This window comes from Balaenoptera borealis, assembly GCF_965194805.1.
Source record: "Balaenoptera borealis genome assembly, chromosome: 2".
NCBI classification, from domain to species: Eukaryota; Metazoa; Chordata; class Mammalia; order Artiodactyla; family Balaenopteridae; genus Balaenoptera; species Balaenoptera borealis.
In genome coordinates, this window is record NC_138867.1 from 125,483,122 (window position 1) to 125,500,734 (window position 17,613).

A 17,613-nucleotide genomic window follows, 5' to 3' on the forward strand; every position below is an offset into this window, starting at 1 on the left:
GCCTCGTATATTCACACACACACACACACACACACGCACACACACACACACACACACACACACCCCTTCACCTGCCTTACCCACCCCTCTCCTCCCCGACACTCTTCAGACACCTTAGCTTGGCATTCTTTGCCCTTTAGAACCATGTTAACTTTTCAGATTTTGCTTCAATTTGAATGACCCTGACTCCTCACAAACTCACTTCAGCCTCTTTGGACTCCCTCCTGTCTCGAGGCGTCCCTTGGAGCTCTTTTCCTCTTGTTCCTTTGCCTATAAAGATATTTCCTAAGATAAGCCCTGGTCTTTTTTTTAAAAAAAATCACTCTTTGAATAAGTTTGGAAATTGCTAAATTAAGTTTGAGTAAAGTTAAGGATGTGTCTTAATTGTAGAACTTTTCAGAATCCTTATATCTCATGTATATTGATCATTTCTAAGAAAGGACAGACTTAGAAAATTCTCAATTAAGAAGTTAAAAACTCATTTGACCTTCCAATCTCATCTTCTAGAATTAACAGCTTGTATTTACTTCCAAACCTTTTCTGATTTTATAAGGATAATGTTTTCACATACATGCGCATACAGTTATTGTTGTTTCAGTAAAAAGAGAATTATGCTTTAACCTGTCTGTTGAGACTTTCTTTTTCCACTTAAAATAAAATGTAGAACTTTCTACATCAGAACACGTAAATCTATTTTACATTTTAGGATTAAATCCATTTCACAAATGTATCGCCCTTGTAAATGTTTCCAGGTATATCTATTTTTATGGTTTTAATCTCTTCTATATCATCAGACTGTAAATTTATTAAAGGCGAAGCCAGTGTTTTATACAGTTTAGTATTATCCACAATATTTAGCTTTCAACAGGTACATAACAAATGCTTGTTGAAAGTACAGAGGAACAAGTCACTACAAAACAATTCTGACACATTCTCACAAAGAATCACCAAGGAGCCTGCATGTAATTATGTTTCAAAATATAGCTAATCTGAAGAAATGAAATACCAACATTTCATTACAACTGGCAACACAACTAAACCACAGAAGAAGGGTGCTAAACAATCATTTCCTCCACATTTACAAATTGTGATTAACAGAAAAATATATGCTTCAAAGGGAAATGTGCCTGAAACATCCCTGTGGTGTCTGATCTTTTCCTGACCATGGTCCCTTAGCCCTTAAGCTGCTTTGTCATCTCTCTGTGTCCCCGCTCGCATTGCCATTGTAAAGGCAAGGTACACGTCTTCTCTAATTTTGTATTATCCATAGTATTAGCTTACGATAGGGACGTACGTCGTTCTGCACTAATTGTACATCCTTGGCTGCAGCTCTTTTGCTTTTGTACTCCTGAAATAAGACTATAATCACAACACCTCACTTTGTCCCATCTAACATTTTACCTTTTCCACCTTGGTTATTTTTTATATGCTCATTCTTAATTTATATGCTGCCCTATAATTGTCTGCTATATCCTGTCATTGCACACTGTAATTTTTCTTTATAGCATGTATTCCATTGATTTGTGTGTGTGTGTGTGTGTGTGTACAGTCTCTGTTATTATTTATGGTTTTGCTGAGTAGACTGTAGGCTCTACCACTGTAGAAATCCCATCTGTCCTGTCTTCATTGTACCCCCAGGGCCCAGCAGAGGTGCGGGACATTGTAGGCGTTCAATCAATATTTGGTAAATGAATAAATATAAAGCTCTGGTTGTTGATGGCTTAATGTGGCTTTTAAACTTTGGAACTAGAAAAATACATTATTGTATAAGACAGAGGTAATTTGACTATTTTGAATAAGTCGATAGAGTATGAGGATTTAAATATATGTATATTACGTTCAGTCATATGGCCTAAAGTAAGTGAAAAAAACACAACGTACTTAAGCCATTTGCTTGTGGCATTTGTCAGTTCCTTTATTAGTTTATCAAAGCATTTTGTGTTCTTAGATGTCTCAAAAGCAGGTTTAGAGACATCAATGAATTAAAGAAGAAAATTAGAAAAAAGAAAAAATATATGTGCACATGCATATAACCCGGGAAACTTGGTGTGCCAACCTGCCCCAGCTCTTAATGGTAAACATGCAGTGAATCACATGTAGTGACCCACAGTGCCCTTGGCTTGCAAACAGTCAATAAACATTGATGACGCTGATAAGGTACCCGGCACTCTTTTTCTGATATTGAGTTACAAGGGTTATTTCCACTGTATCATTACTGAGACAAATGAATTAACTATGGTCCTTTATTCAGTCTTGAGGGAAGAAAATATGCGGCAGGGGTTTTTAAACCTTGCATTAAAAAAATAAAGTTTGGTCAATCTCCCTTTTAGGGAGTCAACCCCTGGCACTTCCTGGTTCCCTGGGTAACTGCCGTTGACATGCCATGCATAGATTTAAGCCTTCCTTCACACCACCTTTTTTGATGACTCATCTTGCTGTTCATTATTTACATCTATAGCCACCATCCTTTTTACCTTTATGTCAATAATAATATCGCTCCTGTATTATGTCTAATATATGTTAGCCACTCTATTGAGAACTTTACATGTATTATGTCATTTAATTTTCCCAACACTCCCCTAAGGTGGTTCATTTTACAGAAGAAGTAACTTCATCTTACAGATGAAGGAATTGAAACTCAAATTGACTGAGCCAGTTTAGCACTCAAATCCTTTTGCCTTCAGAGCTCCAACACTTAATTACATTATGTTACCTTTTAATAATGATTTACAACAAGGAAAAAATTAAACTCCTCCATTTCTCCCAATTTAGTTGGGAGAAATCGGTCCACAGTCATTTATTATCTCGAAAGAGTCAGGCACTTGATAAATGTACATATCCATATTCACTGTCCTGTTGTTGGTTAATCTAATATGAAAATTTTGTTCATTCAACAAACATGCAATGAGCTCTCACTAGGTGCTAGGTCCCATGGGCAAAAATGTGACTATGGTAAAATCTCCAGCTTTAAGTAGCTCACTTCACATAAAGAGAGACAATCCCAGGGTGAATCCTTTATGAAACAGAGAAATCAATGTAGGTAAAGGCTGCCCTCTAGTGGATATCTGTGAAAATTATAACAAAGCCACCGTTTTGTTTAATTTCTTTTTCCCCCAAGTTAGGACTATAGAAGAATCTGGTTCTCTCAGAGGTAAAAATACTTTTGCCTCATCACAAAATTCTCCACCCCACTCCATAGTACTAGCAGCTCATAGCATTTGGGACTGGGGTTGAAGTCTTCTGGGTAACCTTCTAACCTGAGCTTAGTCATTATGATTCGAACAAGTAAAAAGAGGTGTGTGTATGGTAAAACTCTGAATCTCTTTATAATCAACACTTAAATAACAATTTTTAAAATTTCCATTCACTGAGCACTTGTCCAATGTTTTAGGTAAATACGTACATTAGTTAACCTTACAAAACAGTTCCAAACTGACATCTCAGACGTGGATTTAGCCCACAGAAATGTTTCCTTTGACCCAGAGGGTTACCAACTTTTAAAAATCCCAAGATTTCACAAGAAACTATAGATTTCTGGTATGCTTTTTTAAAAGTAGGAAATCTGGCAACCGTGGACCACATATGCATATGGCAACACAACAATTGGCTGGAGGGCATTAGAAAATGCTATTTAGATTTTACTGGTTGAAAATTTAGCTTGGAAGCATTTGCAAAGCAACATTGTTTCTTTTACCCTTTAAAAATGAAGACTCTTACTTCTCTCCCTTAAGAGACCGTATCATATTCGCTCCAGTACTTCCAGCAAGGAAATTGCACACATGTTTGAGACGGCGCTTGTGACTTACCCTTCTGCCTGGTCACAGGAAATGGTGTCACTTCTTAAAAAGGTAAGAAGGACAAATGCATGACAAAAGGAAGTGATGCTTCCTTCCATGCTCTGGTTTAAAGTTAAAAGTTAAGTTACAATATTGGAGGCAGTCATGATAAATACATTTCCAGAGTGGGTTTTGCAGCTAACAGCTTTCAAATACATGGCTTCATTAATAAGGCGACACACACGTCCTCTTAAATGTCCCAAAGACATCTCAAACTCCATGTGCCAAATGGAGTTCTTGAACTCATTATTTCCTGGACTTTCTCCAGCATTCCTGCTCTGGCCTCTCCGTCCACCCACTAATGTAAGCCAGAACCGGAAATCATTCATCATCCGCATACCCAGTTCATCACCATGTTCACATTTGACCTTTTAAATGTCTTCGGAATCTGTCACTTCTCTCCATCTCCACTACTATCTTCCTAGTCCTACTGCCATCAAGTCTTGCCTTTTCACTGGTTTGCCCCTGTACACTTTTATACACTCCATTCTCTTCTCTGCTGTGCCCCATAGGGATCTGTTCAATGCAAAGTTTATTGCCTTCCCATTGTTCTTAGAATAAAGATCAAAATTATTTGTATGGTGTGAAGGTTCTAACTACCCCTCAAGTCTTATTTTGGACTGTTGCCCCCCTTTTGACTACAAACTGCTTTGAGCTTCTTTTCTCTCCTCTTTGCCCTCCTCAGCCTCATATATCATTCTCTAACCACAGGGCCTTTGCACATGCTAGTCTCACTGCCTAGAACATTGCTCCCATCCCCAGCTCTTCCAGCTCCCTCCTTTAGGTCAGTACTACTAATGCGATTCACTGACTGGTTCAAGCCCACGAATTACTTTCCAACAGGTCCATAACACGTATAGAAATTGAGGGAAGCATTTAAAAACTTTTATAGCAACTGGATACCTCTGATACCTCAAAGCACATGGTCAGTGGACTCATCTCACTGAATAGGGTCCAAGCCTATGCAGTGATGTTGAACTCAAATCACAAGTTGCACACAGTGTGGTGTTCCATACTAGCCATGCACAGTAACAACACATATTGACTTCAGTGGGTTGGAAATTAAACCAAACAAACAAAGAGAAATAACTGGCCCTTCTGCATAGTTTGAGAAACACAGCTTTAGATCTCAGCTCACGTATCACTTCCTCTGGGAGCCTCCCTCTGTTGTCAGATCACACAGCACGAACTTTCCTTCATCATATTTTTCACAGTTTAAAATTATACATTGCACGTGTGTGACTCTTGGGTTAATGACCACTGTTCTTTAAGCTGCATGAGGGAAGGACCACGTCTGACTTGTTCATGGTGTCCTCAGCACTTAACACAGAGTATGACAGGTGGTAGAATTTGGTATTTGAATTAATGAGGTCCACAGTTTTCCTCAGCTTTTCAAGGTGCCTGTGTTCACCAGAAAGATTAAGGACAGCTGTAGTGAGAGCTCAGTCATGGGTAGTGAATAATTACGTGAAAGAAAGAATGGAGGAGCTTAAGAGGATGAGCTTGGCTTTTTTCTGAAGAGAGAAAATTGCCCAGGTTGTAACTGGTCAAGGAAAAGAGCTTTGGGGGCTAAGAATTCAAAACCTATGTCTCTTGTCTATGGGTCCAGTGTTCTGTTTTGGAATAGGGATATTGCCATTGGTGATGTCAAAGATAAAGAATGGGGGCAGGGGTCATTTTCCATAAGCAAATTTTCCTTAGTTCCAAGACAGCCCTATTATCCCAAAAGTGAACACTGATGACCCACAGTTGTCACCTCCAGGCCCATTCTCAAGTGGAACTGCTATTTTCCATTTGACCCACAGGATTGAAATGATGTTGCCTCTGGAGTGGTTACAGGGGAAAAAATCTTTAATCCCAGTTCATAAAACCCAGAACTATCACAGCAACCTTAGTTACATCTTATCTGTGTCACCCCAGTATATTTTGATTAGTGGTAAAAAACTGCTAAATTTTTTAGTGTGAAATAAATTTCATTTGTTAAAACCAATGTACATTTTCCACGTAAGAAGAACAGACCTTCTCTTGGTCACTTTATATACATGGCTTGATTTAATCGTAGCTAAACCTTATGAAATAGCTTATTATACCTTTTTTACAGATGGGTAAACTGAGGTTTAGAGAACAAACTTGCCCATCATTACTAAGTTGGGGAATCAGGAATCAAACATAAGTTTGACTCAGTAGGACAAGCTATTTTCACTCACCACATTGCAACTTACAAAAACCAACTTAAAATTCATTCTGACCACTCATCTATATTATTTGTTTATGGGGCTAAGAAAGGAGAACACTACTTGTTTCCTTCAATCCTATACTTGGAAATATTCATAGGGAATCTGTATGATTTTTTGCACTCCAAGTTTTGACCTTCCTCATGATCTTGGTGTTTGTATTCCATTGGCAGCTACTGGAACCGAATCCAGACCAACGGTTTTCCCATTTGTCCGATATTCAAAACTTCCCATATATGAATGATATGAACTGGGACGCAGTTTTGCAGAAGAGGCTCGTTCCAGGATTTATTCCTAACGTGAGTCAATCTTAATAAACCCATAGTAACTCTCATTCAATGCGCATAACTCTGTGTGCCAGATACGCACATGGTCTCATTAGATAACGAGCCAATGTTGTAAGACAGCCCAGATTTCTATTTTACAGATGAGAAAACTGAGGCACACACAGGGTAGGTTGGCCACCAAAGGTCACACAGCTGAGTTGGGATTCAAATCTAGATCTATGTTGGGCGTTCTAGCTCCTAACCACGTTTTGTGGCTTACTTTTTATGGAAAGAAGTCCTAATCCTACAAACAGTCATTTCTGGGAATCTGCCAATTTAAAAACAAAAAAAAAAAGTTTTCTCTGATTCCAAAGATATAGAAATTTGTATCCAAGGAGTTCTGAGTCAAAGGACTGACAGCTGCTGGGGATGGGGTCGGGTATTTATCTTTACCATGCACCCCTCTTCCTCTGGTAGTTCTATGCTGGGAACCATATTCCCAATGACTAATAGCCAAAGCGAAATAATTCCCACTGGCTCTACCCGGCCAAGGTATCTGTGGCCTCCCGCAGTCGGCAAAAGCCAGACCCAGAAGCTCCGGCCAAGGGGCCAAGTGAGCGCTCTGACTCCTCTCTCTCCCCACAGCCTGATTCTACACATTCAGTTGTCGGCAGATTGGCAGAATAACAAGCTCACGGAGCAGTAGGGGGGTGGGGTCCTACCTGGCCACCCTGCAGGGTCCAGCAGGGGCCGCTTGCACTGTGGGTGATGCATGACGCCGTGGAGATCTAGGCACCCTTCCCGTTGTTTCTGCTCTGCCACGCTCCCCGCAATGAGCCGTCAGCGCTGCCCCGAGAGACCTTCTACCTGGACTTCTCTGACTTAATTGTGAATCTGAATCACCTGGGCAGCTCGTTAAACATGCAATTTCCTGGCCCTGGTGTTCAGAAACATTGATTCTCGAGGTCTGGTTGGGGAAACTGGGAATCAACTCAAGGTGATTCTGATCTACCCTTGAACCCACTTCAAGAAACAGCCCCAAAGTCAAACTTTAGAAAAATATTTATTATAGGATTTCCTTTCTAACTCATGGAAGGCTCCTTGGGAGTTTAGAAAAATAAACAAAATACAAAATTAAAGAACATGAAAAGCAAGGCTGGCAATAAATTATTTCAAACTTCAAGCGGGACTCCCAGCTGGTTATTCTTGGACTGCTCCTGCAGGACCGACGGAGTGTTATTCTCCTTATTCGGTTGGGTCTAGTTTTAGAAAGATACAGGTATCTAAGGAGTGAGTCAACCTGTCTTCCTTGCAGAAAGGCAGGCTGAATTGCGACCCCACCTTTGAGCTCGAGGAAATGATTTTGGAGTCCAAGCCTCTTCACAAGAAAAAGAAGCGCCTGGCCAAGAAGGAGAAGATGAGGAAATGTGATTCCTCTCAGGTAAGCAGTCCCCTCAAACCCAGGGTCATGGGAATCTTCATGGCAGCTGCAATTCGTTGGAGAGCTTCTGGTGGGCGGCCCTCCCACGAGAACTGGCTGCTTCATGAATGTGAGGTGGAGCTGAACACCCCAGCTTCTGAAAGGGCAGCTCTGGGGGGTCCCAGCAGCAACATGTCACATGTGGACTTCCTCCCTAGGTTTCTGCCAATTAACTTGATTCCCTTACTGCCCTCTCCCAGCTCTCCATTCAAACTTTGCAACCTCCTGGGAGAGAATCTAATTGGCCAAGCCTAGGTCAGGTGACCATCCCTAAAATGATGGAAATGGGCTGGTTCTAAAGTACACACATGGCTGTTTTGGGCCACACTCCAAGGAATCACTGGGAACAGCCGACCCTAGACGGGGGTGTCTGTTCTTTGCCAGACGCAGAATCTTGTGATATCAGGGCTAGCAGAAGTGAGGAGTATCTATTCACAGAAAAGACGGTTGAGCACTATTGCTGGAATGCAGGCTGAGTCAAATTAATTTTGTAACTAACTGCATTATCCTCTGTCAGAGTTCGAGGTCAGATTTCAATACAGTAACTTGCAGGGACTCAGTAGGATTTTATACATGTGGTTCTGCATGTTATAATGATGGTAAAGTAACAAACATTCATTTTGCCTCTCATGGCCATCCATTCATCCACACAATCATCATCTACCCATCACCCTACCCACTCAACTAATGGTCGTCCATTCTTCCATCCCTGCACCTCTCCATCCCTCCTTCCCTCCATCCGTCCGTTCTTCCATCCCTCCATCCCTCCATCCCTTCATTCCTCCATCTCTCCACCCCTCCATCCCTCCCCCCATCCAATTGTTTAGGCTATTTTTATTGAATCCCTATTATCTGCCACATTCTGTGCTCAACACTGGAGAGAGATATAGATGAGATATCATTCCTGCATTCACTGACATCCCTGTTCTCAAAGATTGCATAGTCTTGTGGTGAAAATAACTCTGCAAACAAATAAGTATCCTCAATGTCCCTAATTTCTCTAGTCCTCAGGGGCTACTATACCCTTTAATGGTCAGTGAACCAAAGTCCACATCCTGTTTGTTCACAGAACTGGCCTCTTACCAGATTCCCATCCTTAAGTGTTTTCTAGGGTCCTCCAAGGAATGCTTAGCTATGCCACAAACCCATCTTGCTGCTTGCTTTTTACTTCACCCATCTTCCTCCTAATGATCTGTTCTTCTTCATATCATAACCAACCAGCTTCTCCAGGCCAGCTCCTTCCTTTGCACCTAGGAAGCTTGCCTATGCAGGCTCCTCTGTTAACAGACCCCCAAATGTAGCCAAGTACAAGACATCATCTTAATTACAAGTTTTCTAAAGTTTTAGACATGACAGCAATCTGTGAGTAACTTTTGCCGTGCCTTCCATGTTCTATGTGATCTGTCTACCTCCCCCGCCCGGACCCTTGTACTATGCCATTCTTGACCTTAAGGTATTTCTTCTTTCTTAATGTAGATATCTACAGCTATAAAGTTCCCTCTGAGCACTGCCTTTCTCTGCATCTCTTAAGTTTTGGCATGTTGTATTTTTGTTTTCATTCACCTCAAAATATTTCCTAATTCTTCTTGTGAGTTATTTTTTGACACATCAGTTGCTTAAGAATGTGCTGTTTAATTTCCACATGTTTGTGAATTTTCCAGTTTTTCTTCTGTTTTTGATTTCTAGCTTCAGTCATTGTGGTCAGAGAAAATATTTTGTATGATTTTAATCTTTTTAAATTTATTGAGACCTGTTTTGTGGCCTAACATATGGTTTCCTTCCATGGTTTCCTTTGACTATTTGAGCATACCTTAAATAGTTGTTTTAGGGTCTCTGTCTAGTAAGTCCAATGTTTGGGCTTCCTCAGGGATGATTTATGTCAGTTTATTTGGTTTCTTTGAATGGGCCATACTTTCTTGTTTCTTTGTACACCTTGTGGTATTTTTGTTGAAAACTTGCAAGTTGACTATTACAATCCAGTAACTCCAGAAATCAGATTCTCCCCTTCCTTCTCTAGGGTTTGCTGTTTTTTGATTGTTGAAGGCTGTACTTGCATTTTTGAGTGACTTTTACAAACTATTCTGCAAAAAGACTATTCCTCGTCATGCACCACCATTGCTGTCTCTGTTATGTTAGCTTGTGTTCAGATAATATTTTGATAGAGATTTCCTTAAACACCAGGACCATTTTTCAGTTGCTTTTTTCTTGATTCAGTGTTTGTCTGGTTGCTATAAACCTTTGCTTGCTTTCCAGAGTTCTGGCAGTGTTGGCCCTAACAGTTTCTGTTTGTTTTTCTTATGTTTCTGTTGAGGGTTGGGGGTTTGGAGCTGCCTGTGCCATCATTTTGCTCTAGTTTCTCCTAATCTTATAGCCTCCATTTCAAAATAAAAAGGATTTTGTTTCAAAACAAAGAGTAGCCTTCCCTCAAAGAAGAATCAGAAAGATGGTGAATCTCCAAGTAGCACTTTATCTCTATTCAAGGATTTTAAAATGTGAGAGTCAATCTTAGCAGCTCTCTACATTATCATCATGCTTGTTTATTCATTCAGCTGAATCTGGGGTTGTGGCCTGGGCATCAGGATTTTTTAAGTTCTTCAGGTGATTCAGGTATGCAGTGACTGTTACCATCTACAGCTGTAGAAGGCAGGCTGTGATTAAATAAAGTAAAAGCACTAAAGTTTTCCTTTTCCCCCTGTGTCTCAGTTTCCTCATTTATAAAATGGAGTCAGTATTGCTACCTACTTCATAGACCGTTCTGAGTCAATTAGTACATGTCTGCCAAAATGCTAGCCGTTGTTAAGGAAGATGTGGTACATATACACAATGGAATATTGCTCAGCCATAAAAAAGAATGAAATAATGCCATTTGCAGCAACATGGATGGACCTAGAGATTATCATACTAAGTAAAGTAAGTCAGAAAGAGAAAGACATACTATATGATACCACTTATATGTGGAATCTAAAATATGACACAAATGAACTTATCTACAAAACAGAAACAGACTCACAGAGAACAGACCTGTGGCTGCTAAGGGGGAGAGGGAGTGGGGGAGGGATGGATTGGGAGTTTGGGATTGACATATACACACTACTATATCTAAAATAGATAACTAATAAGGACCTACTGTATAACACACGGAACTCTGCTCAATATTCTTTAATAACCTACATGGGAAAAGAATTTGAAAGAGAATAGCTGTATGTATAACTGAATCACTTTACTGTACACCCGAAACTAACACAACATTGTAAATCAACTATAGTCCAATATAAAATAAAAATTAAAAAACCAACAAAAACAAAAAAAATTAAAGTGCTAACCCTAAAAAAAAAAAAAAAAAGTTAGCCATTTTTTATGTTTTACTTTTCCACTCGACTTCCTGACTTCTAACTTCATTCTTCTCCATGACTCTGGTTCATGCTCAGGGTAGATGCCTCTGTTGTTTCTTTGCATCCAGGATGTTCTCCACTAACCCTCTCTGCTCATCAGCCCCTTTAAAGTAAAGAACCAAAAAGACTGACACACACCCAGTCTGCCTGCTATGGAAGCAAATGACCTAAGTCCTCTTTTTCTGCCTCCTGAGATTTCCACCTGCTCTAAACCCTTCAGATATTTCTGATGCCATCTCTACTTACACCACTCTAATCTCTGTTTGCTCTGTCATCCCTGAGAAGCACATTCTAAGATTTTTAACCAGTAGTTCTCTTCTCAATCACATAAGACTCATTCGTTCCTCCATTCTGTTTGCTCCCCACTCCTTTCCCTCATACTCTCATTCTGGCTACTCCTGTTGACTTGTCCATGTAGCTGCACTTCTTAAACTTTTCCAACTAAAGCAGAGGAAAAAGAACATGTGGCACATGAGCCCTTAGGGCCAGGGTGGGACTCATAGGGTCTGCAGTGCCACATCACAAACTCATCTCTGAGTGTGCATTTTACATCTTTGTTTAAATAAAACAGTTATATGACAGAGAAAAGAATTTGAGTGAATTTCTGCATTTTATTGATTATAATCTTGATTTTTAATGTTAAAATATTTTAAAATATTAATATTTTAAATATCTTCATGTTAAATTTTATATAACATTTTGTATGTTTATGTATTTATATGTTTATATTATACATATATTTTATGTCTATTATATAAATACATACATAATATGTACATATAGAAACACGTATATGTATAAAATACAAACATATATAAAACATAAAACATAAACATGTTTATATAAACATATAAAGTATTATATAAATGTGTTAAGACATTATGTAATATTTTATATATTTATATATTTTTATGTAATATTTTTAATGTTAAAAATATTTGTTCTACCATCTTGGGGTAAAGCTACTGCTCCAAGGAGCTCTATCAGATCATGTTTATCCCATAGCTTCATGTCCCCTATTACTGATACTGGAAACCCTCAGGGTTACAGGTACCCCAACTTAAGAGTGAGGTGTAGCAGAATCTCTTTTCTCTCCTTTGTTTTGCTTCCCCCCACCCCTTCTCTGAAAATTTCCTCTCCTTTTTATAGTTTACTCTCCCAGCACTTAAATATTTGTTCAGGAAAGGTTAAAAAAAAAAAAAAAAACTCTCTGGTACTTGAAGACTTAGTATTTTCTAATTCCTAGATTTAAAACCAAAATGAATGAATGATATTTTTTCCTTCGAGAAGAATATTTGTCATCAGAAGTAATTTGGAAGTATTTTGTTACAGACTTTTAAAACATTTGATCTGGGGCTGACACTGTCCTGGGCCTGATGATGGTCATTTCTTTGAGGTTAAATTTTCTCATTATGTTGGAAAAGTCATCTAGAGATATTGACAGCCAGACAGTGAAGCAGCAAAGCAAATGCTTTGTGAATCTGTGAGAAAGTCACAAATGAAGAAGGCTGCTCACCACAACTGAAGTATAGTTAATCAGCCCCAGTGCAGTTGAGGGGAACAGTCAATTGGGAAACGCCTAGGAGACTAAAGCCTTTTTTCTCTACAAAGAAAAATGGGGGCACAGAGGGACTTTTGTACCTGGGAAGGCCCCCCAAGGGTCCTGCTCAGTTTCAGTCTCCCCTTCTCTTTGATCCTGAGGGCGACAGGGGCAGGACAGAAAAGGGAATAAAGTTTTGGACAGAGAGATTAATCATAAACTTGGCAGGGGAACTCAGTTTTAGGGGGACTTGGTTTCAGAACCTCCAAACCTTTTACATGAGGGCCAGGAGATGAGAAGCAAATAGGTGACCAGCTTAATAAACCCTTGTGCCCATCTGCCTTGAAGCCGTGGTTTCTTGGGCTAAATGGCTGAAAGACATCAAGCTCATAAACCATAACCCAGGTCTTCCTTGCTGCCTCATTGTGGGGAGCAGAGAGCTGATGTATTTTTTCCTGTTTCTTTCCTATATGCTCCTCTATTAATCTGGTTGTGGTCTCAATCCTGCTACAAACTCTCAGATAGCATCTGTTTTGAGGACACATTGGTCCTCATCAATTTGGGCCACTCAGTTAACAGACACTCAGTAGGTTATTGGCTACTTGAGGATCTTCATTGGTCTGCTAACTATACCTCTATTTTTTTTCAACGTTCACCTGGAAGATGTGCCTTCTTCAAGAGCACCTTGAATCTGTCCAAAAGGAGTTCATAATTTTCAACAGAGAGAAGTAAGTAACCCCTGGAAGAATAGCAGCTCAGCGAATGATGGAGTGTTTCAGCCAGATTCAACTTGCAAAGACTTAATATAGTTTTAAACATTTTTTTCTTTCTGATTACAAAAATGATGCATATCCATGATAGAAAATCTGGAAAATTCAGAAACTTTTATCTCTTGTAAGAGATTTCAAAAATTGTAATAGGTAAATTAGCTTAGTGTCAGGTTTCTGTTGATGGGAAGGGCAGAAGAATGGGGACATCAACACTTAAAATCAATGATGTTTTTAAGAGTTACCCTGGCTCACGCCTCTTTATAAATTGTTGGGCTTAATGCTATCATTTCAAAAGCTTAAATCTTTTCTTTTTCACTTCAATGAATAAACCCACTTAATTTTTTTTCCTTTTAAGAGTCAAAAAGGACTTTAATAAAAGACAAGCCAATCAAGCCTTGGAACAAACCAAAGACCCACAAGAAGAGGATGGCCAGAATAACAACCTCTGAAGTTCTCAACATCTTCTTCTTGGGACATTTCCACGTCAGGAAGAGCTGACAGAAATTCTCACCTCTCCACACCTCACACACCTTAGAAAATGTGACTGAATACCTTTGGAGGGAGGCAGCATGACCCAGGGAAGAGTCCCCAGGCTCCTGGGAACTAGATTCACCACCTTGTGACCTTGAGCAAGTTACTTACCCCCTTTCTCTGCTTCAGTTTTTTCATCTAAAACGAGAACGTAATACCAGATGAGCCTTATGCTGCCTTTTTACTGCCACCATTCTCCATTCTGTTATTCTAAACAGCCTCTATTTTTATTTTAAAAGGAATATTTGGACGCAGATTTATCTTTCCACTCCTAATTACACTGTGACAAATGGACATAGGTGGGTGATGGAGTGAATCTCTTCAGAGTTAGAAAACTTCATGAATTGGTCAGAATCCCCAAATCCGACTGAATAGGAGTAAGGAATTCATTCAGGAAGAAATGAGTGGGACCAGATTATAAGTAACACAGATTGATGAGGGCCTTCCAGTGGTGTGCTGAAGTCAGAACACCGTACCAGCTTGTATCAATTGTAAGAGCCACTATGCGCATCTGTCCCAGCACCCCGTACAGTGATGTCAAGTTAAGAGTTGAAACTGGTGATGGTGGAAGTATTTACATCATGGAAATTGGCAGGTGCTACAAATCAGAGCTTTCCACCCTTTCCGGCCCCCACCGCCCACCCGGCCCTGGGAAGCCAGTTGTGAAATATTAGCACACCACTGGCCTTCTTCTAGAAACATGTTCCTTGAGAGCTAATTGTCCTCTTAAGACTATCAGAGACCTGTGTCCGGAAAGCATCAGAAAAGAACATTGTCACATTGAAAGCACCTCCACCTTGTAGTACACTGAAGTTGTATCTTATATGGGAGTTATAGTCTGTTAGAATGTGAGGTGAATTTGGAAGAGAGTAAAATTTACCCTTGAAAAATTCCTTTAATATACACGACATATGATGAGTATCTTTTCTTAGAGAAGCCCAATATCATGAGACCCTTCACTAATGAAACGAGTCATCTTTTTTGTTCTTTTTTTTTTTGGTCTCACTTTTGGCTAATAAAAGATGCACTAAAATGTTGAACAGATTATACATGCCTTTATAAACTAGAATCACGTGCTTAGAACTGTGGGGTGCCCACACATCTGAGAGGTCTAAGACTGACTAAGGGAACAGCAATACTTACTTGTGCTTACTGCAAGAATGGTGGGCAGAATCCCCTATTTAAAATAGTATTGATATTTTACTTTTTCTTTATATCGTATTTATTTATTTGCCAAACACAAAGTTTAATTCACCTAAGTTACGATGTAACTCTACTCTCCTGATACACAGAAGATCTTTGCAGAAGAACTATTTCTGGCAACTCACAGATGCTGCTGGGTAGAGTCAAGAATAAACAGGGTTGGTGGGGGATTGCTTTAACTGTTGGCCACTCAGATCACCTAAACCTTGTCCTTACTTTGGGACACTATGGGCCTCAGCAGGGTGGCAGTAAGCTGGCAACAGGGGAGACCAGACAGGTGGAAATGGGCAGAAGTAACAGAGACTGCCGCAAGCTACATAGGACTTTTCCAGAAGGGAGGTCACACTGGGGCAACTAGACATGGGCAGAAAGCCAGTGCTGAACTTTAACTCAGCATTGATGGTTTTCTCCCCACTGAGCTAATAGGCCCAAAATTTCTGGCCTTGAAAAGCTGTGAAATAGTGTCTCTCTACCTTAAGAGTAACCATATTTTTGTTAAGAATTTAAAGCCAGCTCTTGTGTTCTGTTTGTTTGATTCCTTTTCTCTACATTTCCCCCACATTATTTGCCTGTGCTATTTTTTCTCCAAACACTATAAACTCTGGCTCAATTTCCCAAGGAGGGGGAATGCGTTGACAAGAGCTATAAGGAGGTGACCAGATTCTGCTCCTGGTTGGTAACCAGGAGTGTCAGGGGCCACTTGCATGTTTACCAATTTCTTTCATTTGTTTCAATTCAAGCCTTGATGTGCTGTCGACTCATCTCTCCAGTTACCTGATTCTTTCTCTTGCTCTGACCTTATATATATCATCCCAAAGGAGAGACTTTGGGAAACACTTACCCAAGTGCAATGGGATTGGTAGGGTCTCCATTGGGATGGGGGTTAATCATTTGTGCCATTTCACATCTATACAGTTTATAATGGGATAGGAACCCAATACAACCTCTGTAGGTTGAATCCCTAGTTTTTACTTCCAATGACCTGATTCCATGCCTACAGCACCCTTACGGGCTGTCAAGAACCATGGATGCACTGACTAGAGAGGTAAGATGGATTTCCAGTCCTAATCAGGTTACAGACCCACCATGTAATATTTCAAATTAGAAAAGAAAAAGCATTGCATCCATCAGTACAGAATGGTTGATTTTAAGCACCTCCCACCACTGGACATTTTGAGTGTTAGCACAAAAATGTTTTCCAAAAAATAGAAGAATTCTTAAATCCTTACCATGATTGCTAGTTGTTGAAATCAGATCCTTTGGTTTTATTCCATAACTTGGGCTAAAATTTACTACCCTACATATCTCATCTAGGTTTGTGACAACGAAGGCTCAGGGGCTAAGCATTTTAGAAAACAGGGTGACTCTTAATTCCTTTTGTCCAGCGTTTCTGGCATCTTTTCCTCCTCACAGCTTCCTCCCTTACCTGTGTGGAACATCTGAAAAGTGAGCAGGTTTGGAAGACCAGGAGCATCCTGGTTCTAACCCTCTGGCACTGTAGCAGGGTCACCCACCCCAGTGCATCCACGGGGACCGCTAGTGGATGGGTGGGGCGGCCCTGTGACCCTGGCCATGACCCGGACTCCATGGAAGGAAAGGCTTTGCTAATGGCTCACACCCTCAAAGGCAGCACTGGTTTTGGCTGAGGGCATTGCTAGGGCAGGAATGAATCTCAAGCCACACAGAGCATTGCTCCATTAATTAGGGTAACTTGATTTATTAGGGTTAGGCTGCTTCAGATAGTAAAGTTTTAACCAGAAAAAAGTAAACTTCATATCATAATAGCTTTTCTAGACTGGATGGATGAATAAATAACTAGGGAGAAAGAGTGGGTCATATAGCTAGCAGGGGCCAGTGTTGCTGCTTTTGGCTGACACAGTAATGCTAAGGCTTTAATTCTTCAAGGGCTGAATGAAAAGGCATGAAAAGCAGTGAACTGTTTCAGTATCCAGTTGTCCCTGCATTCTGTCGACACAAATTCCTGTTTCCTAGAAACTGTGCCTGTGATTACCGTTTCTTACAATCTCAGTGTGTCTGATATTTAACACTGATGTTAAAAATCCAAACACAGTTCACAAACTGTGCTGTTGTGAACAGGTAGCCCTTGGATGGGAAATCTGTGCTTCTGTTGAGCTGTAGCATATGTACTGTCAGTGTGCCTGTGTGTATTAAAATGTCTTCTGTACACCATAAGCCACTGTTCCTTCTTTGTCAGCCGTGTGTGTGTGTGTGTGTGTGTGTGTAATCGTTTCCCCTAGGGGTAGGGTCAAAGTCACCTGTTCTTATTTTCATTTCCTGCTGTGAGGAATGTCCTTTACCAGAGACAAGCTGGTGTTAGAGATGATGTTCTAGAACTATGGA

General features: G+C 40.1%; 2 protein-coding genes and 1 long non-coding RNA gene across 9 annotated transcripts in view; 2 read left to right on the forward strand and 1 right to left on the reverse strand.

Moving 5' to 3' along the window:
• The window catches only part of PPP2R2B (protein phosphatase 2 regulatory subunit Bbeta), a 686,949-nt gene extending 679,716 nt beyond the window's left edge, over window positions 1–7,233 (reverse strand). The window contains exon 1 of one of the 2 annotated variants that reach the window (XM_082382725.1): window positions 7,059–7,233. The gene's annotated coding sequence lies outside the window, so the exon portion shown is untranslated. The remainder of the gene's footprint in view (window positions 1–7,058) is intronic. The other variant, XM_082382729.1, reaches the window with a different exon arrangement.
• STK32A (serine/threonine kinase 32A) overlaps window positions 1–17,445 on the forward strand; it is a 126,733-nt gene extending 109,288 nt beyond the window's left edge. For 5 of the 6 annotated variants that reach the window (XM_082382762.1, XM_082382761.1, XM_082382763.1 and 2 more), the window contains 5 exons: window positions 3,732–3,848; window positions 6,244–6,369; window positions 7,652–7,777; window positions 13,412–13,476; window positions 13,874–17,445. In XM_082382762.1, coding sequence (XP_082238888.1) covers window positions 3,732–3,848; window positions 6,244–6,369; window positions 7,652–7,777; window positions 13,412–13,476; window positions 13,874–13,967 — 528 coding nt within the window. In that variant the 3' untranslated portion in view covers window positions 13,968–17,445. The remainder of the gene's footprint in view (window positions 1–3,731; window positions 3,849–6,243; window positions 6,370–7,651; window positions 7,778–13,411; window positions 13,477–13,873) is intronic. The other variant, XM_082382765.1, reaches the window with a different exon arrangement.
• Window positions 1–17,613, forward strand: part of LOC309624596 — a 467,785-nt gene that overhangs the window by 142,179 nt on the left and 307,993 nt on the right. The window lies entirely within an intron of this gene.